Genomic DNA, 23,007 nt, shown 5'->3' on the forward strand with positions numbered 1-23,007 from the left:
CAGGCGCGCGGAGCCGTCGGGGCTCCGGAGGGACAAGGCTCGCTCTCTTCCCCTCGCCTCGCCTCGCCCGCCGCCTAATTTTAGCGCGTGGTGCCCAGGCCTGGGCCCTGCCTGGCACGGGCGCGCGGCGGGCCGGGCGGGGTCTCGTCGGGGGTCCGGGAAGGGAGCCGCCCGGCCAGAGAATGCCCCGCTTGTTCCCACCGGGAAGGCGGGCGGGCGGGGCGCCAGGGGGCGCTGCGGAGTCGCTGAGCCAGCTTTGCTCTGCCTTGCAAGGGGGCGAATGCAAGCCGGACGGGGGGAGCCCGTAGAGCCCCCTTTCCTGCCTCTATTAATAATAATTCGCCTTCGCCTCCACCTCAGGACTGCCCCGGAGCACGGCTCAAAGCTGCGTGGGTCAGAGTCGGGCCATCGGCCTGTCTAGCAGTCTTCCCTGGCGACCCCCATAGCCAAGTAAGATGGTCTTCCATGAAGACGGTCTTAGCAATCTATAACACACCGTTAACAAAGGAACAACTAAAACATAAACTAAACATCACAATTAAAGCAAAAGACACATTATATGATTAAGAAATCAATACAGTATTTATAATCTTATCTTCTTTGGCGATCACTCTTAGATTGTCTTCCATGAACACAGTCTTAATTAATGTATCTGTAAGTAACTGTGACACAGGTGGCGCTGTGGGTTAAAGCCTCAGCGCCTAGGACTTGCCGATCGAAAGGTCGTCGGTTCGAATCCCTGCGGCGGGGTGCGCTCCGGCTGCTCGGTCCCAGCGCCTGCCAACCTAGCAGTTCGAAAGCACCTCCGGGTGCAAGTAGATAAATAGGGACCGCTTACCAGCGGGAAGGTAAACGGCGTTTCCGTGTGCGGCTCTGGCTCGCCAGAGCAGCGATGTCACGCTGGCCACGTGACCCGGAAGTGTCTCCGGACAGCGCTGGCTCCTGGCCTCTTGAGTGAGATGGGCGCACAACCCCAGAGTCTGGCAAGACTGGCCCGTACGGGCAGGGGTACCTTTACCTTTTTAAGTAACTGTGAAGACAGGAGTGCCTGGCGTGCTCTGGTCCATGGGGTCACGAAGAGTCGGACACGACTAAACAACTAAACAACAACAACAAAGTGACTGTGGAGGCCAATTCTGGATCCACACTTCCTTCCACAGTGGGGACATTGGTTTCCGGGCGGGAGTTGATCACGGTGTGGATTTGCCAAGTGTGCCTTCCTCTTAGCACGTATCTCCCTTGTGTCCTGAGTTCCAGTGTTTTCAAAGCCCACGACACCTTTGGTCAAGGCTGTTCTCCAATTGGAGCACTCACAGGCAAGTGTTTCCCAATTGTTGGTGTTTAAACTACATTTTTAAATATTTACCTTGAGGGCAACTTTAAGCCTCTTTTGCTGACCACCAGCATTACGCTTTCCATTTTTAAGTTTGGAATAGAATAGTTGCTTTGGAAGACGACAATCAGGCATCAAAACAACATGACCAGTCCAATGAAGTTGATGTTGAAGAATCATTGCTTTGACACTGATGGTCTTTGCTTCTTCCAGTACACTGGCATTAGTTCACCTGTCTTCCCAAGTCATGTGTAGAAATTTTCAGAGACACCATTGATGGAATCTTTCGAGGGGTTGGAGATGGTGTTTATAAGCCGTCCATATTTCACAAGCAAGGTTGGTAGTACAATAGTTTGTAAACAAGTATTTTGGTTTCCGTGCAAATGTCCTAGACCTCAAACAATCTGCACATCAATCGGGAGAAAGCTGCACTCGCAGAGCTCAGGCTATGCTGGATTTTGGCATCAATGTTGGCTCTTGTGGAAAGATAACTGCCCATGTAGGAGAAATGATTGGCATTTTCCAACGTTACACCATTGAGTTGGATTTGTGGTGCTGCAAAGGGGTTATTTTGTACTTGTTTGTGCAGCACTTTGGTTTTGTGGATGTTGAGTGATAGGCCATGCTTTCCGTAAGCTTCTGTGAAGATATTTAGGATGGTTTGGAGGTCATCTGAGCGTGCACACACTACGTTGTCATCAGCAGACTGAGGCTCTGTGACGGAAGTTATGGTAACCTTACTCTTTCCTTTCAGCCTGCTCAGATTAAAGAGCTTTCCATCTGTTCGATATATGATTTCTACTCTGGTGGGGAGTTTCCCTTTGACAAAGTGTAGGATCATGGCAATGAAACTAATAAATAGAGTTGAGACGATAACACAATCTGTTTAACGTCTGATCCCACTGTAAATGGTTCACTTTGAAAGCCATTGTTATCTGTGATTGTTGCTGTCATATTACCATGAAGGAGCCGAGGAATGTTCACAAATTTATCTGGGCAGCCAATTTTTGGAAGGACAGTCCACAGGGCATTAAGATTTTAAGTGTCAAAGGCCTTAGTCAGCTTGATAAACGCCGTATACAGGGGTTGGTTGGGCTCTCTGCATTTTTCTTGAAGCTGTAAAGCGGTGAAAATCATGTCCACTGACCCCCTAGAAGGTCGAAAACCTTTTTGGGATTCAGGAAGGGTTGCCTCGGATAAAGTTAGGAGACGGTAGATGCACCGCCTGTCCTTCTGAAGGAGACCGTGAGCTCAGCCATGAAGCTCCATTTGCAGAGGCAGCCTGCCTGTCGATATTAGTTGCTGACGGACAACAGCAAGAAGGGCTGCTTGGCTTCCTTGAAGCCCCTGACCAGCCACTGGGCAAAGAGGGTGAGTGCTGCTGGCCTGGGAGGGGGGGCACTTGGGTTTGATCCAGCAGGCCAGACGTTGTTCTGTGAGGTGTGAGCCAAGGCCAGCTAAAACTACAGAGCTGGGAGGGGCCGTGAGGGTCATCTAGTCCCACCGCCTGCAGTGCAGGAATCCTTTGCCCAATGTGGGGCTTGAATCCACAGCCCTGAGATGAAGAGTCTCGTGCTATCCCAGATGCCTCAGAACATCCGAGGAACCTGCTGGATCTTGCCCAGCCTCCTTCTCTCCCTGAGGCTGACCAGATGCTCATTACAGGAAACACACAAGCAGCACCCCAGCCCAAGAGCAGCACTCTCCCTCCCACACTTTCCAGTAACGGGGGTTCAGTTGTGGAGAGAGAGCATCAGCCCCTGTGGCTCCCAGCCTTCAAGATTCCCCATCCTCTTTAGCACCCCATCCTTCCATCACTGCCTTTCTAAACATGCTTAGAAAACGTCAAGATTGTGCAATAATAATTGCACCGTACACTTCTAAATTTAAACCTGCATATTGTAGCATTTCACACACAGGTTGTTGCCTCAGTCCTGCCTTTTTCACAGTCTGACAAACAATTGCAGAGTTTCCGGTCTCCTTCTGCTTTTAATTCTGCCTTCTCTATGCCCATGAGGATCATTTTAGCCTGCTGAGGACACCTCAAGATTTGTTCTTGCAAGCCCAGGTTGAAGGCATTTCTCTCAGTTTCCTTCCAGCAGAAATCCTGACCTTGGAGACATTTTGCTGCTGCCATCAGGAAGCGATCGATGCGCAACCTTTTAGAAGTAAAAATAGGCCCTCGTGGGCCAGGCCGGTTTTCTCTGGCTTCTGCCAGGCACTGAGCAAAGGGAAGCCACAGTTCACCTCTGGAGAGTCTGTGTGGTTCTTCCTTGAGGAGAAGCCGGGTGTTGCAGAGGCTCCCCAGGACCTCCCACTGCCTGGAAGTGAGGGTGAAGGGCGGGGGAATCATAGGAAATGGCCTTGATACAAAGGCAGGCCTTTGGTCAATTGAGCTGAGTACCCTTCATACTGAGAGACTTTGGGTAGAGTTGGAAGGAACCCCCAAGGAACATCTAGTCCAGGCATCCCCAAACTCGGCCCTCCAGATGTTTAGGGACTACAACTCCCATCAAGACCAGTGGTCAGGGATGATGGGAATTGTAGTCCCAAAACATCTGGAGGGCTGAGTTTGGGGATGCCTGATCTAGTTGAACCCCATGTTCTCTGACCAAAGCCTTCTTGGCCTCTCCCTTCTGGGGCAGCCAAAACACCATCTGCAAATTGGGGGGGGGGGGGAGTAGAGCTAAAAAATACAAGTGGGGTTAGTGACACACAGACTTAAAGGAGCCACAGCAGAATCACCCCAGCCCTGAAGAGCCCTGGAAGCAGTGGGGTTGGAGCCAGAGCCAGGCAAGTGAGAGATGCCCCCCCGCCCCCGCTCAGCTGCCCACAGTCCAAGGCCAGGCCCTGACAGCCACCGAGATGTCTGGGAGCAGCTGAGGCTACCAAGGGAGAACTCCGCCCCACCCCCGCCAGTCTCCTTTGGGGACGTGCGTCATCCCTGGTGGGCTGTTAGGAGTTTCCTAATGAAAGGCAAACAGCCCCCCCCCAGCGCGCGCGCACACACACACACACACACACACACACACACACACACTGCCAAGCCCCATCGGTCATTGACTCCTCCAGCCAAAGTCAACAAATAGCAGAGCCCTGAGCACACGGTGGGGGCAGGGAGAGAGAGGCCTGAAGGAGCTGTCTGTGCAAGAGAAGCAGGGAGCCAAGGGCCCCCAGAGGTCAACCCAAGGGGAGACCTCACGGCCTGGGGGCCTTGGAGGGCTGCCCTCCAGCAGCTCTCTCTGTTGAGGCTCTCTAAGGCTGGCTCCATTTGCACCCTCCTGGTGCACAACCCTCCTGGTGCATCCAAAATTACGGAATTTCATCTTCAGGAGAAGAACAGGCTCAGGAGTAAATTCTTCAGAAACCTGGAGTCCCTGAAGGGGGGGGTGCCTGGCATGCCTCCTCCTTTGGGCAACTCCTGCAGCCGAGCTAGTGCCAACATCTTGCTCTGCTTTCCCTCGGCGGCTTGGAAGAGGGAGGGCTGGTCCTCTGGGCAGCCCAGGAGCGCTAAACACAAGCTTGCACCCTGGGGTGGTCAGTTGGGTGCTGCAAATGCAGCCAACACAATGCAGGAGGCAGGAGGTACAAGTTACCGGTCTCTGCAGCCACAGCAGCCGCTGTGATTCTCCAGCCCCCAGAGGCACACTCAATTGTCTCTCCAGACAGATGGATGGCAGCAACAGAGGGCGAAGGGATCCCCACCCAGTCCGACTCCTTGCAATTCAGGAACCATGACGGAAGCATCAAAAATCTCCCATGAAAGAGAGTCCTTTCCCTTTCGAGTGAGCCCCCCACCCCACAGGCACCCCCCCAAGTGCTGTGTGTGGGTTTAAGGTTCCTTAACTCAAAGCTGGAAAGGGCACAAAGAGTGCTGAGAGGGGGTGCTTTGAAAGAGTGGCGTGAGTGCAGCGCAAAGGAGTGGCTGCTTCTCCCCACTTACCAGCTGGACTCTTGAGATCCCAAAACCTCACATGGACCTCCCTTTTGGCTCAGGTGGTCCTGCAGTCCGAGCCAGAGACATGGGAACCCGTGGGGGGCTGGCGGGGGGCTGGCTTGTTTGTGCACAGCGCCCAGGACGGGGTTTGGTGTTTTCTGGTCATTGAACTGGGAGAACAATGGCAGAGGTGGAGGAAGAGTGAACGTCTTGTGGCTTCTTGTGGCTCCTGTCCTCGTAGATGAGAGACTCCCCTCCATCCGAGAGAGGGCTTTCCAGGTGCGAGGCTTCAGAGCCCTGGGCTGGCGTGGCCTGCTTAGCAGTGGCCCCTTGGCGCAAGCAGGCAAGCCTCTGCCAGGGCCACTTCCTCCCAGGGAGAACCTGCAGGCCCAGACTTGGACTTCTCCTCCCGCCATCCCACTTTCGTGGTGCAAGCGGGGCGAGCGAGGGAGCAGCCTCAGAAGCAAAGGCTGAGCCAGGGGCCCTCGGAAACCTCCTTGTGCCAGGCCAGCTGCCTCCTCCTCCTCCCGACCCACAGCAGAGGGAGAGCGGCTGGTTCAGGCTCTGCAGACCACATTTCCCCAGCAGGGCCAGGCCAGGCTATTCTTAGTCCCACAGGTCTGGGGGGTCCAGAGTGCAGCAGCAGCAGCAGCAGCAACAGGCTCCTCCACCAGGCACCCAATTGACTGCCAAACAGCTGCCCCTGCCACCCCCCCCCCGGCTGCAAGTGGGGCTGTCTGGCCTCTCCACCAGGCTGGGCACAATTGGGAGACGGGTGGAGTTTCCAGAACTCTCTTTCTAGGCTCCATTAAAACAGCAACAAAAACCCAGCCATCAATTTCATGACGTGCACACATGCAATCAATCAGCAGGAGCCAGAGGCAGCTTTGCCATACTTCTCCTGTTAATGGGGGGGGGTCTTTCCAGCAAGACCCACGTTGGAGCCCCCATTTCGGCCTCTAAATATGGCTGACATTCTCCTGCAAGGGCAGAAGCTTCTGTCACTCTCCTGCCATTTGAAATATTTGCATAAATAGTTTTTATTGTTTTACACTGTAGCAGGAACCCCCCCCCATCATTCAGTTTGTACAAACTTCACACACACTCACACACTACATATGCTACGCTTCTGTTATAAATTCATAGAAAATCAACCATACATCAGATCTGCACTGTTCCACATTTATTTTACTCCATGAAGGAAGGACTACAAAATGGGGAAGGTTTGATACAGGGCAGCCATAATCCCTTCAGCATCCCAGCACATCCACAGGAGCCCTGCCCGTTGCTATGCCAACCCTGATGGTCCTAGACAGAAGACAATCAAGATCACAAAGAACTTCCATATGGGAGTGGATTCAGCATGGACTGGAACAAAGGACAGGGGGGCAGGAAACTGCAAACTCCCCTCTGTCACCTGGAAAGTACTCATGGGGAGGGAGAAAGGGGGAACCAGCCAGGTGACAGGACACTCAGGTTACCACCAACTCCTCCCTCAACCCCTCCTTTCTGTGATGTATGCATGATGTTTCTGGGGGTGGTCTTGATCTACAAGGTGGCAATTTCAAAAGTCTTTATAAGGCCTTGCTGCCGTTTTTCTGGGTCCCTCCTCTCTCCTGCAAATGAGGGGAGCACCCTGTTGCAACAGTTCAATAAAGGCCAAGCCTACAGGCTGCTGTTTTGCTCCAAGTTATCCTGGTTGGTGTCTTTGTTTTTGTCCAATGATGTCAATGTTTGCTGTGCCTTAAGCAGCTGAATTGCAGCCTGGGGTTGAGAGTGGGGGCTTTCAAAGTGGGGCACCTTAAACTCTGGCAATGCCCGTCTGGCCCGGTGGGGCTGTCACCCACCAATTAGCCTGCTCTGATTTTAAAAAGGCTCTTACGGCTGTTTTATTCTGATGGGCATTTCTTATGTTGGAGACCTGAGTGCATTTTTATTTACTTTTGCTCAGCTGCTGATTGTGTGATTTTTTTAAAATTGATTTTATGGAAAAAATACAAAAGGGTGTCTGTCAATACAGAGATTATAAATGTAACCATTATAACAAATGCAGGAATTCTGCCCCTTTCCCCTATTGTGGCTTCAATATTTCTAACAGATTTTCTCAGTAGTATAATATATAATATATATTACATAAAATTGCTCTCTATTTCAGGCATTAGTGAGTACGAACTAGGTCAAATTTTTTTAAGGGAAACATTAATAACATAGAGCAGTACACGGTGATGTTTTATGCTGCTGTTTTCACTTGGTGCTTTTTAAATCAGGTCTGGCACCTTTTTGTGTTGTGATTTGGATTCTTGAGTTTGGTTTTGTCATAGAGAGGGTGGGTTGTGGGTGTCCTAATTAAAAAAGAATAATAAGCATAACACAAATTGTGAACTGCTTTGTGTGACTGAAAGTTTTTTTAAAAAAAATTGTGGTGGTGGGGAAGGCTGAGAATGCCCCACTCCTGCCTGGACTGGAAGTGCTTAGGGGGAAGATGTGATCCCAAAGCAAGTGTCTCAGCCATTGGGGGGGGGCTCTAGGTTATGCCTGGCCTGACCTGCACTCAGCTTGTAAACTGAGGAGACCATCCTCTCTGCAGAAACATACTGGCCTGAAGCTCTGGAATGGTGTAATGTTAGAAAATGTCAATCACTTCTCCTACCTGGGCAGTTATCTTTCCACAAGGGCCAACACTGATGCCGAAATCCAGCATCGCCTGAGTTCTGCGAGTGCAGATTCGTTTACAAAGCTATTGTACTACCAACCTTACTGTACGCTTGTGAAACATGGATCACTTATAAAGGCCATCTCCAACTCCTCAGAAGATTCCATCAGCGATGTCTCTGAAAATTTTTACACATCACTTGGGAAGACAGGCAAACAACTTCATTGGTCTGGTCATGTTGTTTGGATGCCTGATTATCGTCTTCCAAAGCAATTACAGTGGTACCTCGGGTTAAGTACTTAATTCGTTCTGGAGGTCCGTTCTTAACCTGAAACTGTTCTTAACCTGAAGCACCACTTTAGCTAATGGGGCCTTCTGCTGCTGCTGCTGTGCCACCAGAACACGATTACTGTTCTCATCCTGAAGCAAAGTTCTTAACCCGAGGTACTATTTCTGGGTTAGCGGAGTCTGTAACCTGAAGCGTATGGAACGTGAAGCATATGGAATCCGAGGTACCACTGTACTCTGTTCCCAACTTAATAATGGAAAGTGAAATACTGGTGGACAACAAAAGAGGTTTAAAGACGCTCTCAAGGTAAATCTTAAAAATGTGGTATAAGCACTGATAACTGGGAAACACTGGCCTGTGAGCACTCCAACTGGAGAACAGTCTTTGTCAAAGGCGTCATGGACTTTGAGGACACTCGAACTCAGGCGAAAGGGAGAAACATGCTAAGAGGAAGGCATGCTTGGCAAACCCTCACCGTGATCAACTCCTGCCTGGAAACCTATGTCCCCACTGTGGAAGGACGTGTGGATCCAGAACTGGCCTCCACAGTCACTTACAGTGGCTCTAGACGCCTGCTTCTTGGGAGAAAAGCAATGACAAACCTAGACAGCATCTTAAAAAGCAGAGATATCACCTTGCCAACAAAGGTCCGTGTAGTTAAAGCCATGGTTTTCCCAGTAGTGATGTATGGAAGTGAGAGCTGGACCATAAAGAAGGCTAGTAGCACCTTAAAGACCAACTAAGTTCTTGGTATGAGCTTTCGTGTGCATGCACACTTCTAGTGTGCATGCACACAAAAGCTCATACCAAGAACTAACTTAGTTGGTCTTTAAGGTGCTACTGGAAGGAATTTTTTTTGTTTTGACTATGGCAGACCAACACGGCTACCTATCTGTAACTGTATAAAGAAGGCTGATCGCCAAAGAATGGATGCTTTTGAATTCTGGTGCTGCAGGAGACTCTGGAGAGTCCCATGGACTGCAAGAAGATCAAACCTCTCCATTCTGAAGAAAATCAGCCCTAAGTGCTCACTGGAAGGGCAGATCCTGAAGCTGAGGCTCCAAGACTTTGGCCACCTCATGAGAAGAGAAGACTCCCTGGAAAAGACCCTGATGTTGGGAAAGATGGAGGGCACAAGGAGAAGGGGACGACAGAGGACGAGATGGTTGGACAGTGTTCTGGAAGCTACCAGCATGAGGGAGGCAGTGGAAGACAGGAGTGCCTGCTCTGGTCCATGGGGTCACGAAGAGTCGGGCACGACTAAACCACTAAACAACAAGTCACTTACAGACTCAACGTTAAGACCGCGTTCGCGAAAGACAAACTTATTCAGTTTTGAGTGATCGCCAAAGAAGACTAAACGGAACATCAGGATACTGGAGGGTCCACACGAGAGGGACATCATATTTGGCCCTCTGAGAAGAGCCAGAGGAATGAATAAGAGGAGCAGCGGATGCAGTCGAGCTGAGCCGGGCGGAGGAGGGGAGGGAGCTGGAGGAGATCAGCCCCAGGATCAGCCCCTGGCTTCTGAGCACGTGCAGAGTGGTGACCTACAGCTGCAGCCGAGAGCAGCCTTCGCGGGCCAAGGAGCTTGGCGGCGGCACGCAACCCTCGGGCACGACAGCTTGGCAAACTCCCCGCGCCCGCCGCCTCCTCGTCGTCTTCGCCGCAGCTGCTCGGCAGATGCGCCCCGCGGCCCGCCAGCCCCTTTCCGGAGAGGCTCAGGGGAGGCAGGCGGGGCCTTTCCGCTCTATCCCGGGGGGGGGGCGGCGGCTGGGGAGGGGCCTGCAAAGGAGGAGCCTATCCGGCCCAGCGCGGGGGCCAGATGTGGCCATTCGCAAACTCTCTGCCCATGGCCCGGGGCACGCTCGGCTCCTCCGTACGCGCCGTCGAGGGGGCGAACGACCAGCGTCTCCCGGACTCCCTGGTGTGGCTCTCCAGACCCGAAGGCGTCTCTTCGGCGCCCACGATCCTCTGCAGGGCCGGATTGAGCTTTGATGAGGCCCTCAGCTCCTGAAGGTAAGGGGGCCAATTATATGTCCAGCTGTTTTTTGTCAACAACAAATTGTCGCTGTTTTGTGTGTTGAATATATGCCATATGGTCGTTTATGGACCTAATAGGAGCCTACACAACACAAAACACTGTTCCTGCATGTAGGGTTTTTGTTTTTTTATCTTATATTTTGGAAATGTACATCCAGGTTTTTTCCTTTACATTTTCTGGTGGGACCCTAAGCTATAGCTTGTGTAGCTTATACGTAAATCCGGCACTGATCCCCTGCCCTGGCCCCGACAGCAGGGGCGGGCTCCGCGGCAGGCGCTGCCCCGAGGGAGCGGGCGAGCCGGCTGCGTCTCTTCCAGGCCGGCTTTGGCCCCGCAAGGCGCAGCCTCTTCGGCCAGGCAAGAGCAGCAGGGCTGCAGGTCTTCGCCGGCTCCGGCTGGCTCCCCACTGGACGCCCATCGGGGCAGAGAGCGGCGTCGCGGAGCCTGGCGCGGGCGAGAGGGGCGGGACAGCGGCCCTCGGCGCGCGCCAATGAGAGCCTTTCCTGCCGTCGGCTCCTGGCCAATGGGCGCGCTGCGTCGCCGTCGCCATGGTAGCGGCCAGCTGGTCCCCCGGTCCGTGTTTGGTGTCTCCGCGACGACGTCTCCGGTCCCCCACCCCGAGCGGCGCCGGTCGGAGGGATGGAGCCGGAGGGCGGGTGAGGAATGGAAGAAAGAGACGGAGGGGCCTCCGCGCGGGGCGGGGGAGGAGGCGAGGAAACGCCGAACACGTGTCTTTTTGCACGTGCGAGTGGGGGCCGTGGTCTCCTGAGCCGCATGCCGGTGGGCGGGCAAAATCAAAAGTGGGCCCCACCCAGGCAAGCAAGGGGCATGCTCACAGCAAACTCTAGCCAGGCAAAGGCCCCTGAGAAGGGCACATGGCAGGGGTGGCATGGCCTCCTGGGAATGCCAAGGGCCAGGCCTGTTTGGGAGCCCGTTATTTCAAGGACTGCCCACACCGCAGAAACCGGCCCATGTTGAGGTGGGATTTGGGAGGTTTCGCTTGGGTGCCCCCCTTTAAGATTCATCCAGCTGAGAGGCCTTAGTGGTGGCCCCTGGGCACAGAATCCCCTTCCTAAAGCTCTGCAGTTGGAGCCATCCTATGTTGTGAATCGCCCTGAGATCTACAACTAAAGGGCGGTATACAGATTTAATAAATAAATCTCAGCCCCATGTGTTCCCTGACCTTCAGTTAAAGACTGAAATCTATAAGTTGCGGCAGGAATCCCCCCCTCCTGGTTTTAATTTCATTTATTGCTGTGTGACTTTGGCTTGGTGTTCTGTGTTATGCAGGGGCAAAACTAGCCTCTATTTTACCCAGGTCAAAGACCCAGTTTGGCACACATACCTCATGAATATTTGCGTACATACACACCCAGCCTGCGAGCCTCAATTCTGCCCCTCTGGAGGCTTCGCCAGGGCAACAAAACCTGGCTAGCCCCCCCCCCCCCCCAGCTATAGCACTGCCAGGCCTCCCACCTGCCTATCTTTTTGATGAAGAGCAAGATGCAAATTTTAAAAATAAACAGAGTTTCCCATTTTCTTTCTTGGAGTGAAGGGTCTGTGCCATTCATTTTTCTGCCTGGAGCAGAGCCGAGTCTGACTGCCTTTTCCCCTTCCTGAACCTGTGCAGGTCTCTGGCTCCCGCCCTTCCAGGCCCACCTGCGCCCAGCGATGGAGAGGCGGCGCCTCCTGGCCCCGAAGCCCCCTGCTGCGCGGCGGAGCCCCCTCTGTGCCCGGGAGAGGAGGGGCAGGAGGCGGCGGTGGTGTACGGCCCCAAGGAGATGCTGCCTGAAGATCCCCCGGTGGTGGTCCGCACCCCAGCCTACTCGGTGGAGCTGCCTCCCTGCCACGGGGTCCCGGGACCCACTCTGGGGGAGCTGCCGGCCACGGAACAGGAGGCCATCCCCGTCATCCCCCTGGAGCCCATGAGGGAGCTCCCCATTCGGGGAAAGTGCCTGATCTACAACTGGCAGGAGGAGGTAAGCTTGCCTGGGCTCCACACCCCTGGACGGGCAGGAGGGGGTGGCAAGACGGGGGGGGGGGAGTGTCACCAGGGAACTCCTGTTCCCCTGCATTTCCCAAGTGAAGAGACAGTCCCGCAGCAGCAGCAGCAGCAGCAGCAGCAGCAGCCCCTATGCCAGGGCATTGCTTTTGGACGCAAGGGCGCCCGACGGCCATCTAGTTCAAGCCCCTGCAGTTTGGGAATCCTGGAGAGGTGGCTGCTCAGCCTCTGTTTTAAAACCTCCAACGAAGGAGAGTCCAAGGGAGTCCTTTCCACTGCCAAGCAGCTCTTCTGGTCAGAAATCTTTAATAAAAAAAATAAAAAATTAAAAAAGAAAGTTCTTCCCAATGTTTAGTCGGCAGTAGATGATCTGTGGAGGCACACAGACCCAGCAGCAAATCCTCAGCCTCATCAGATAATAACAATAACAATTTACACCCTGCCCATCTGGCTGGGTTTGCCACCACTCTGGGTGGCTCCCAACAGAATATTAAAAGCACGATAAAACATCAAACATTAAAAACTTCCCGAAACTGGGCTGCCTTCAGATGTCTTTTAAAGATAAGAGAGCTGCTTATTTCCTTCACATCTGGGGGGAGGGCATTCCACAGGGCAGGTGCCACTACGGATGAAGGCCCTCTGCCTGGTTCCCTTCTCACAGGGAGGGAACCGCCAGAAGGCCCTTGGAGCTGGACCTCCGTGTCCGGGCAGAACGATGGGGGTGGAGATGCTCCTTCAGGGATACTGGACTGAGGCTGTTTAGGGCTTTCAAGGTCAGCACCAAGACTTTGAATTGTGCTCGGAAACGTACTGGGAGCCAATGTAGGTCTTTCAGGACCAGTGTGATGTGGTCCCGGTGGCCACTCCCAGTCCCCAGTGTAGCTGCTGCATTCTGGATTAGTTGTAGTTTCCGGGTCACCTTCAAAGGTAGCCCCACATAGAGCACATTAAAGGAGCCCAAGCAGGAGATGACTAGAGCATGCACCACTCTAGATCAGATCTCCAGCACCACAAAACTGCCTTCAACCTTCAGCTAACTGTCCCCCCAAAACCTTGTGCCTCAATTGTCCTGCATGGGCTGGCTTGGTCATGGTTGCCATTCTGGGCAACTGGACTATATTTCCTTGACAAAAGACATGCCTGGTTCAGCTTTCCCGATGGCTGATTAACATTCTACAGCCTTTAAAATGTGTTGGGGAGTATTGTTTTGGTTTGATTTTGTCCTGCTTATTTTGTGCTTTCATCCTGTATTTTAATCTTGTGAACTGCCCTTAGATCTTCGGAGGAATGGCAGTATATACATTTAATAAATAAAATAGAAATAAAATGCCCTCTTCCCTGCTGATTGGGGAAGGACTGTCTATGGACTGGGCAAGGGCTGTGGGGTGGCTGGGCTAAATCTGTTGCCCCTCGCTGCCTAAAGGGAGGAGAGCCCTGAATGTGCCAGGAGACCCCAGGGAGAGGGAGCAGCGGGCAGCCCCTTGCCCTCCCCTGGGTGGAGTTCTCTGGCTAACCTGCAGCCGCCCTCTCTGCCCTCTTCCAGAGAGCCACCAATGCCCTGGACCGCGTGCCCTGTCCCGAGTGGGGCACAGAGGCCTCCTTCTACCGGCACGGGCACCGGGGGCTGCTCACCCAGCACTTTCTGGCTGGCCTGAGCAGCAGCACCACCACGAAGGACGCCTACCGCAGGCCCTGGAGGACGGGGCTCCCCATAAGAGGTGAGGATCTGGGGAGGGAGGGGGGGGGTGCAGAGCCGAGAGCTGCCTTTCCAGACGGCCAAGGAAAAAACTTTGCCACAAAAGTGCCAGGTTGGGAGGCCTGCTTATTGGTTGCTTTCCGGTTTCCCCTCGTTAAGCAGACAGACACGTTTTGTTCTCGGGTCCAGACCCGCCCAAAGCACCCCCCCCTCCGGCTCTGTCCCTGACCTGGAGGGCTCTGACCACTCAGGCAACACAAGGCGGGTGGGTGGTCCCTGTGGGTCAAAGCCCCTTCCTCAAAACAGGGGCTCCTCCTTGGCCTGAGCTCAGTCAGATACGGGCCTTAAATGCCTTTGAAGCATAGAATTGTAGAACCAGAAGGGGTCCCGAGGGTCCCCACTGCCAAACCGCTCTGGCCACCAGAAAGTCCTTCCTGCGGTTCGCTGGGAATCTCCTTCCTTGTCACTTGAATCTGTTGCTTTGGCTTTTCTCCTCAGGAGCAGCAGAAAGCCAGCTTCCTCCCTCTTCCATGGGGCAGCCCTTCTGGGGGCCTTTGAGGCTCTCCGGTGTGGGCTGCCTTGAAAAGCCAACGTTCCATGGGAATGACGACATTTTACCTTTAGTTCCTCCTTTTCATCTGGCTTTCCGTCTTCTTCCGTGTTCGCTGCCCTGAGCCCTCGCGGAGCTGGGGGGGGGGGGAGCAGCAGCTCCTCCTCCTCCCTTCAATCTCTGGGAGTCCAGAGTGCGAGGGGCCACAGGCCGGAGACCCTTTCCATGGGGCTTCTTGGAAGAGGCGGAGCCTGCCTGGCTGCTCTGGGTGGGTGTTGGGGGGGCACTGGCCTCTTGGACGTCTCCAGCTGCCGTTCAGGCAAAGCTCTTAGCAGCCTGAGCCCCCACCCCCCAGAAATGGCTTCCCCCACCCCAGTCTAAATCAGGCTTCTCAAGAGTCACCCGCTGTAGGCAGGCCAGCTCTGCTCCCCCAGGCTCCAAGCAATTGCCATGGGTGCTGCAAGGGGCTCTTCCTTTCCTGGTGGGTGCCTTGCAAGGCTGAGATGAGTCACCGGCAAAGCCCCCAAAGGCCACCTGGGCGCCCCTCCCCTCAACCTGACTGTCTTCTCAGAGTGATGATGTTGGAGCTTCACGGCTGAAACGGGATCTTTGTGAGGCCTGGAGAGCTGTAACCTGAGCTTACCTGGGTGGATCACCTTTGCATTCGCACCCTGAGCTGCCTTGTCTCATATAAAGAGGAAAGAGTGAAGCCGTCCCTGACCTCTCGCCTGGGTCCCCCTTTCCTGGGCAGCTTCTTCCCACCGCCCCTCACAGCCACCCCCCCAGCCCAAGCGCACTGGGCAGCCTTTCTGTGCAACATTCCTGTAGCCTGATGAGGATTTCACCACTGCTAGTGGATCAGGCCAGTGACCCATCTCATCCAGCCTCCTGTTCTCACAGTGGCCCACCAGATGCCAGGGGGAAACCAGCAAGCAGGATTTGAACCCGAGTCCTCTCCCCTCCCGTGGGTTCCAGCAACTGCGATTCAGAAGCCTTGCTGCCAGAGCTGAGCCATTGTGGCTTTGAGCCCCCAATATCCCTCTTGTCCTCTCTGAATGTGTCTCGTCCCCTTTTCAAGCCATCCAAGTTGGTGGCCTCACCGCCTCATGTGGAAGGGAGTTCCATAGTTTAACGGTGCTGCACGAAGGAGGACTTCCTTGATCTGCACTGAACCTTCCAGCATTTGGCTTTGTTGGGACACTCGGGAGTTCTGGTGTTAGACCAAAATATAAGCCCCGAGAGAGGGGGGGAAGAGCCCTCCCCTGCTTGGAGCTTGAAGACGTCACTGCTGCCCAGGGAGGCAAAGGAGACTGGCATGTGGGGGGTGCAGGCAGAGGAGGACATTCTGCTCCCCACTTGAGGCCCTGCCCGGCCTTCTGAGATCTTACCTCCTTCCTTGTCCTCCTCCGGCAGGGCAGCGTGAGGCCATGCTGGAGTGGCTCCTGTACCAGAAGCACAGGTGAGCAGCGCCAGGGCAGCAAGTGAGCCGCGGGTGGCCCCCTCCTCTCCCAGCTGGGCCCCCCCTGCTGCCCCTGGAATGGGCTTTCCAAGGCGAGAGAAGCTTCCTTCCCTCTGGCTCTGCAAGAGCTTTGGGGTACTCCATTGTGCAGAGCTGCAGCTCCCCCCCACCAAGTGACCAGACCAGGAACACTTGCTCTGGTGCTCAAGGGGGCAGCCTGTCCCTGGGCTTCCCTGCCCCAAGGCAGCCCTGGGTGAGAAGGTGTTACACAAAGCAAAGGAAAGACCATGAAAATCCCTGAAACAAGAAGTAATTTACTAGAAATATTATCTTATAGAATTAAACTAAGTAACAAAAATCAAAAAGTTTACAGAAAAAATTAGAAAAACCTAGAATTGAACAAAGCCTTAACGGGATGCTGGCTACAAACCTTGTTTCTTAAATTTGTTTAAAATCTTTTAAGGCTTATGATTTCTCTATTTCCTTCTGAGGAAACTGAATAGTTCAGTGAAACGAGGTTTGTAGCCAGCATCCCATTAAGGCTTTGTTCAATTCTAGGTTTTTCTAATTTTTTCCTTAAACTTTTTGATTTTTGTAATTTAATTCTATTGTGTAATTCTATAAGATAATATTTCTAGTCGATTACCTCTCGTTTCAGGGATTTTCATGGTATTTCATTTGTTTTGTGTAATTTTTCAGTTACGTGACTGTCTTTTTTCTGCTAGATGAGAGGGCAGGTGGGCAGGTGCCCCCCAGTGGTGGTGCGTATGCCCACGCTGCCCAGGGTGGGTACGGTCCCGGGGGGGCGTGGCACAGAGGGTGCCCTCCCAGGCGCGGAATAGCTGCTTAGGTGTCCACCCACAACTCCCAGGTCTCCCCCAGCTGTCAAAACGAAGGAGGAAGGGGGGGAATGTTGTTGGCAAAGGGGTAGGCTTGGGAGTCACCCCCCAGCAAAGACATCTAGGGTGGTGCGCCCCCACTGCACCCCCCTTCCTCCACCCCTGGTGTCCCCTTCCCAGAAGCAGATTGCGGGGTCATTCCACGTCAGTTCAACGCAGTCATGCCACCCACTGTCTCGGATTTTGATGAAACTTGATGTACACCCTTCCCTTATGGTTGAAAGAAACCCCCTTAAGTTTTTCCCCTCTATCTCAAACGGTTTTAATTTTATAGCACTTCAAAGTTTCGTGAAACCTGTGTTTCTGTCCCTCTTGAGATCCTCGACCTTGTGTGCCTTTAATTTTCTTTCTCCATAACCAATGATCAGATCTCTTTGAAATTTTACACAGAGATCAGTAACATGATGAGGATTTCAGGAAAAAAATACACCAGGACTCAAAAGATTTTATAAATGCCTTAAAAAATGTATAATTGTAGCTTTTTTGGTGGAAAAACTAGGTTTAGAAAACCTAAATTTTCAGCATTAGTGCACAATGCAATCAAAAGGTTTTGATGGTGACAATTATTGCAAAGACATGTTCTTTCTCAACAAAGAATAAAATTTATGGGTCTCTTATGTCTGATCATTGGTTATGGAGGAAAAATAAAATGCACACAAGGCCAAGGATCTCAAGAGGGACAGAAACACAGATTTCAGGAAACTCTGAAGTGCTGTAAAATTAAAACCTTTTGAGATAGAGGGAAAAAACTTAAGGGAGTTTCTTTCAACCATAAGGGAAGGGTGTACGCCAAGTTTCATCAAAATCTGAGATGGTGGGTGGTGAAACCCTTGTTTTTTGTGTTGATTTGATGTGGAATGACCCTGCAAGCAGGTGGGGATGGCACAATGGAGAGGGAGAAGCAATGGAGCTCTCCAAGGAATGGGACCAGGGCACGGACTGTTAAGCTGCCCACTTTTGAGAGTGGCATGGAAGGGGCCTGGCGCCGAATGCCAGTTTGCCCCTTTCGAAGGAGCTGTTGCAGGATCCTTCTGATCCCTCCTAACCAGCGCAGTAGACTTTTCCTGAATTGAAGAAGGTGTTTGAAGAATGAAAGAAGCCTCCCTTCCTTGCCTTGACCCTTTCCTGGTAAGTCCAGCCAAGGGACGGAAAAGAAAGCAGGACAGGAATCTGTGCGTGGGGAATAACAAAAGCACGGGTAGGCAAACTAAGGCCCGGGGGCCGGATCCAACCCCATCACCTTCTAAATCCGTCCCATGGATGGTCCGGGTATCAGCATATTTTTACATGAGTAGAATGTGTCCTTTTATTTAAAATGCACCTCTGGGTTATTTGTGGGGCACAGGAATTCGTTCTTTTTTTATTTTCCTTCAAAATATAGTCCGGCCCCCCACAAGGTCTGAGGGACAGTGGACCGGCCTCCTGCTGAAAAAGTTTGCTGAACCCTGAACAAAAGGAGATTGGAGACCCCTTCCCTCAGAGGCAGGCGGAGGGTCTCGGGGTGCAGCATCCAGCCCGCGTGCCCCAGATCTGCACCTCATGGGGGGACCCTCCCTTTCCCCATATCCCATAGGGCCAGAGAAGGGAGGAAGGTTTGGGGGGGGGAGATGATGCAGCACCCCAAGCTCAGATCTTCCTGGGAAATCTCTCCTCAGTGGGCAGGGAACTGGACATTGCCCCCCCCCATTCCAAGAAGCTGCTTCCCAGCCCCTCTGTCCTTCTCTGCAGCAAGGAGCTGAAGGAGGAGGACGACGGCCCCCCATGTGGGCCCATGGATACCATCTCCACGACGCACGACCACTATCGCAAGGAGGGCTTCGTGTCGGTGGCCCCTGCCCCCACCAAGGTGAGAGAGAGGCAGTGGCATGGGTGGGGCAGGCAAGCGCCCCCCCCAGGGGCATCCCCCCAATCCACCCAAAAAGGAGGCTGCCATGTGACTCTTGCTCTCCCCCCCCCCCCACAGCCCCACGACTACCGCCTGGAGCAGCCGCAGACCTTCTGGTTGGAGCACTGCCGACAGGTGCCGGTGAGTGGTCCCCCCTCTCCGACACCCCACCCCCACCTCAAATGCCCTACATTCTCTCCCCCCCCCCCCCGTGGTCCTGACTTTGAAGAGGCTCTGGAGGGCACTGAAAAAGGAAGGGGAGCAGGAGCTGGGTTCTCTCCTCCCCCCTTGCACCTGTTGCTTTCACTTGACAAGGCTGCCCCCCCACCCCCAAAAAACAAGACAATGCTGGCTCCCTGACAGGCAGAGGGAGGGGGTGGCCCACAGTGCGTTTGCCGGCCCCCAGCTGTCTTCTCACTGTTTCTGCCCACCCCCCGCAGGGCGTCTCCAATATCCGGACCGGTGACACCCCCTTCAAGAAGTGTGCCACGTTCACGACCCCCACCACCGAATACCTTGACCAGCCGCTGCCCTACGGACCAGAGAACTACCCCAAGCTCTAAGAAAATAAAGTGGGGCAGCTATTGGTAGATTGGGGGTGCTGCTGCCTGGCTCTTTTTCTCCCCTTGAAGCCCCCTGGCTGGGGGGGGGCAGGATTTGAGAAGCTCCTGGACAGGCAAAGTGTGCCTCTCCATTTTGGATCTGGCAGCGGAGCCCGGCTCCAAGGGCCAGGAGGTAGGAGAGCAGGGAGGGCTGCCCCCCAGGCACCTTCTGACCTCCACCGGCCCCCTGCTCTGCCCCGAACAAATCGCAAAGGCTGCCCCAGGTTAAAAAGTCTGTATTTCGACAAAATATTTTGCACTATATTTACACCCGGAGGGAGGGGGGAGGAACAGCGGCGCACTGGGTTGGCTCAGCCGGCTGAGTTGTGGCGCAGGATCCCACCTGCGGCGGGGGGGGGGTCAGGAACCAGCCAGCCCCCCGGCTGGGCGTGGGGAGCACAAGCGGCCTGGGATGATCCATGCTCCGAGAGGTGCGCTGCCTCTCCGTGGGCTCCTGGGGCCTCCTTGCTGGCACATCTTGGTCTGGGTGGGGGCAAGGGATGGAGGAGGTGGCAAGACTCAGCCCTGAGCACATTCCCCTGGGAGGGGGCTCTCATCCTGCCCCATCTTCTTCCTCTCTCTCTCGCTTTCCTCTCATGGCCGGGGGACGATATGGCTCCAAGTGCTCCCTTCTCTCGGTCCGCCCGCCTGTCTCTCATGGCTGGGGTGGGGGGGGCCTTATTGCTCCAAGGCTAAGGGGAGTTTCGGTGGCTCTTGGCGGTGGGAGGAGCCTGCTGCCCGGTACCCATAAGTGGGAGGAGTCACAGGAGGGGGAGGAGCCACATCAGATGACCACGTTCTTCTTCTTCTCGCCCAGCAGCCAATAGGTGCGCAGCTTGCCCTTCCCCTGCCGTGGGGAGAAGAAGAGGCTCAGCCCTGGGACAGGTTGCCCCCCCCAAAAAACCACCTGTACCCCTCACCCAGCAGAAACCTAGGGGGTCGTGGCTTCCAGCACCTTGCCACAACTCTCCCAAAGGTCCAGGGCAGGAGGACCAGGAACAGCGACCTTTTCCTCCCTGGTGGGGGAGCCAAGGGTCGGGGGCTGCCTGGTGGGGTGGGGGCTGCCACACGGCTTCCCCTCCCTCCCTCCCACCCAACCAACCAGGGAGGATAGAGACCCCCACCTTCATCTCCACATCCCCCCTCAGCTCCAGCTCAAAGCAGCCAAACTCGTCCAGGTTCTCCTTGGTGGTGCTGGAGACGTGGATCTTCAAGGCTGGAAGACACAAGGGTTGGGGGCTCAGGGCCAATGGGACCCCCCCCTCCTTCCCAAAATGGGGCCAGAAGAGACAGGTATGGGGCAGCCAGCATCCACGTTGGGCTGGAGGGAGGGAGGATGGACACCAGTTGTGGGGGAATCATAGAACGGCAGTTGGGAGGGGCTCCCAAAGGTCCTCTAGTCCCCCCCCTGCAATGCTGTGCAGCAGAAACTTCAACAAGGTTGGGGGCGGGGGGGAGAGGGGGCTCACCCTCGCCGCTGGACTCCATGCGCGACGCTGTGTTGACGGTGTCCCCAAAGAGGCAGTAGCGGGGCATCTTGAGGCCCACCACACCTGCGCACACAGGCCCTGCAGGCAGGCAAAGGGAGGCGGCGGCTTAGAATCGTAGGGTTCGAAGGGACCCCCGAGGGTCATCTAGACCAACCCTCTTCAACACAGGAATGGCAAGCGTCCCTGACAGACAGCCCCCCCCCGACCTCTGCTCAAAATCCTCCGGTGAAGGACCTGCTGCCGGTGCCCCCGCTGTGCCAGGACTCACCCGAGTGGATGCCAACGCGAAGGCGCAGCTGCTCGTTGGGCCGGTGCCGGATGCGAAAGGTCTTGACGGCCTCGAGGAGAGCTAGCGCCATGCGGACAATTTCGTGGGCGTGCAGCTTCCCGTTCCGGACCGGCAGCCCCGACACCACCATGTAGGCATCGCCAATCGTCTCCACCTGTGGGGTGAACCTGTCAGGCCAGAAGTGGGGAGGGAGGCCCTCTTCCCTACAGCTATACGGTCCAATCCTGGCTCTAGGTTGGGGGCTGAGGGACAGCTTTGGGTTCAACAGCCAGGACCCACAGGCACGTTTTGCACCCACCTTGTAGACGTCGAAGTTATCAATGATGGCATCGAAGCAGGTGTAGAGGTCGTTGAGGAGGGTCACCACCTGGAGAGGGAGACACTCAGGTAAGTTGGGGGGAGCCAAGGCAGTGGGGCAGAGGAGGATCTTGGGGGAGAATGAAAAGATGGGGGGCAGAAGGGGCAGAGTTGCTAAGGGAGCTTGGGAGGGGTGAGCTTCCAGGGGGAGACAGAGAAGAGGTTGAGTGAAAGCACCAGGAGGGGGACACAGACATCGCTATAGGGCCACCTGGGGATTTTCACTATGGAGTCCCCAATGTGCTTTGCTTAGAGTCATAGAATTGTAATAAAAATAAAAATAATTTTTTTTATTTATTTATACCCTGCCCTTCTCGGTTCAGAAAACCAGGCTCAGGCTGGCTAACAACAAATTTAAAACACTTAATTGATGCAACAAAAAACAGCATAAAATACAGTATAAAACGTGAATAAGAATACATTCAGAATTCAAAAAACAATTTACGGCTGGAAAGGACCCCAGAGGTCCTCTAGCCTAACCCCCCCAGGACTCACAGCTGAAGAATCCCTGGCAAGTGCCCACCCAAACTCTTTGGAAGGAGGGTCCACCACCTTCCGAGGCATTTTCCCTTTACACCTGATCCAAGGGGGCAATGTGTCGTAAAGGTAAAAGGAAAAGGACCCCTGGATGGTTGAGTCCAGTCAAAGGTGACTCTGGGGTTGCGACGCTCATCTCGCTTTTCAGGGAGCCTGTGGCGTTTGTCACAGAAAGCTTTCCGGGTCACGTGGCCAGCAGGACTAAACCGCTTCTGGCTCAACGAGACACCGTGACGGAAGCCAGAGCTCGTGGAAACGTCATTTTCCTTCCTGCTGTTAGAATTCCTGCTCCGTGATTGCAGTCATGGGATTTTTGTCTTTCATGTGACAGTGTACGTTTTGACGCCACAAAGTGGGAAGTGACGGAAACAGGATGTTTGTGTTACTGTGTTCTGTGAAGTGGGACTATTGTCCTTTGTTCTTTTTCTCTTTGCTGTCTGATGCTAGAGAGAGAGGGAGCCATGTTGCAGTGCTCCCTGTGTGTTTATATGGAAATAAAGTAGATTAGCCAAAATGCTGAGTTGCTGAGGTCTGTCATGCAAAGGTGCGCAAACTCTGTGGATCCTTAAGTGTGCCAGTGTTGGTTGGTATCGGTTGCTGTGATGTTCGGGCAGAAGAAAGCTTTTGAAGCTCCCGAATGAACGACCAGGAAGGAGAGGGAAAAAAAAAATTCCTTCCAGTAGGTATCTGAAGAAGTGTGCATGCACACGAAAGCTCATACCAAGAACTGACTTAGTTGGTCTTTAAGGTGCCACTGGAAGGAATTTTGTTTTGTTTTGACTATGGCAGACCAACACGGCTACCTATCTGTAACAGGAAGGAGAGAACATGCCAGTCGGGCATGTGTCTCTGCCAGGGTCCTACTCGAGTGTAGGACGAACTCCTGACACCTGCCGCAGCAGTGTGGTACCCTAACTGAAGCTGAAGACGACTACAAAGGTGTCAAAGCCAAGTGTGCCATCTGGCATTGCAGGGGAGTGGACTGG

The 23,007-nt window shown here is 54.0% G+C and overlaps 2 protein-coding genes across 3 annotated transcripts in view; one reads left to right on the forward strand and one right to left on the reverse strand.

Moving 5' to 3' along the window:
- Positions 1-9,830: 9,830 nt before the first annotated feature.
- Positions 9,831-19,336, forward strand: SPAG8 (sperm associated antigen 8). 2 transcript variants are annotated; one of them, XM_083702935.1, is made up of 7 exons: positions 9,831-10,231; positions 11,886-12,234; positions 13,801-13,975; positions 15,917-15,962; positions 18,590-18,707; positions 18,825-18,887; positions 19,187-19,336. In XM_083702935.1, exons 2-7 carry the CDS (start codon positions 12,037-12,039, stop codon positions 19,307-19,309), a joined length of 723 nt encoding a protein of 240 aa, XP_083559061.1. In that variant the 5' UTR covers positions 9,831-10,231; positions 11,886-12,036; the 3' UTR covers positions 19,310-19,336. The 2 variants fall into 2 exon arrangements, with proteins under 2 accessions (XP_083559061.1, XP_083559060.1); XM_083702934.1 differs by lacking the exon at positions 9,831-10,231 and adding an exon at positions 10,795-10,911.
- Positions 19,337-19,568: 232 nt separating this feature from the next.
- NPR2 (natriuretic peptide receptor 2) overlaps positions 19,569-23,007 on the reverse strand; it is a 34,319-nt gene continuing 30,880 nt past the window's right edge. The window contains exons 18-22 of the mRNA XM_083702636.1: positions 21,426-21,494; positions 21,107-21,281; positions 20,818-20,916; positions 20,473-20,564; positions 19,569-20,195 (exon numbers count right to left, since the gene is read on the reverse strand). Of these exons, the coding sequence (XP_083558762.1) occupies positions 20,133-20,195; positions 20,473-20,564; positions 20,818-20,916; positions 21,107-21,281; positions 21,426-21,494 (498 nt within the window). The 3' untranslated portion in view covers positions 19,569-20,132. The remainder of the gene's footprint in view (positions 20,196-20,472; positions 20,565-20,817; positions 20,917-21,106; positions 21,282-21,425; positions 21,495-23,007) is intronic.

The sequence above is a fragment of the Podarcis gaigeae genome (assembly GCF_964106915.1).
Source record: "Podarcis gaigeae genome assembly, chromosome: 11".
Lineage (NCBI taxonomy): Eukaryota > Metazoa > Chordata > Lepidosauria > Squamata > Lacertidae > Podarcis > Podarcis gaigeae.

What these genes read in the sequence shown, in the direction of transcription:
- SPAG8 (XM_083702934.1), top strand. An exon ending in CTCCTGTACCAGAAGCACAG is followed by an intron (nt 15,963 to 18,589) that starts GTGAGCAGCGCC and finishes CCTTCTCTGCAG; the next exon opens with CAAGGAGCTGAAGGAGGAGG. An exon ending in AGCACTGCCGACAGGTGCCG is followed by an intron (nt 18,888 to 19,186) that starts GTGAGTGGTCCC and finishes CACCCCCCGCAG; the next exon opens with GGCGTCTCCAATATCCGGAC.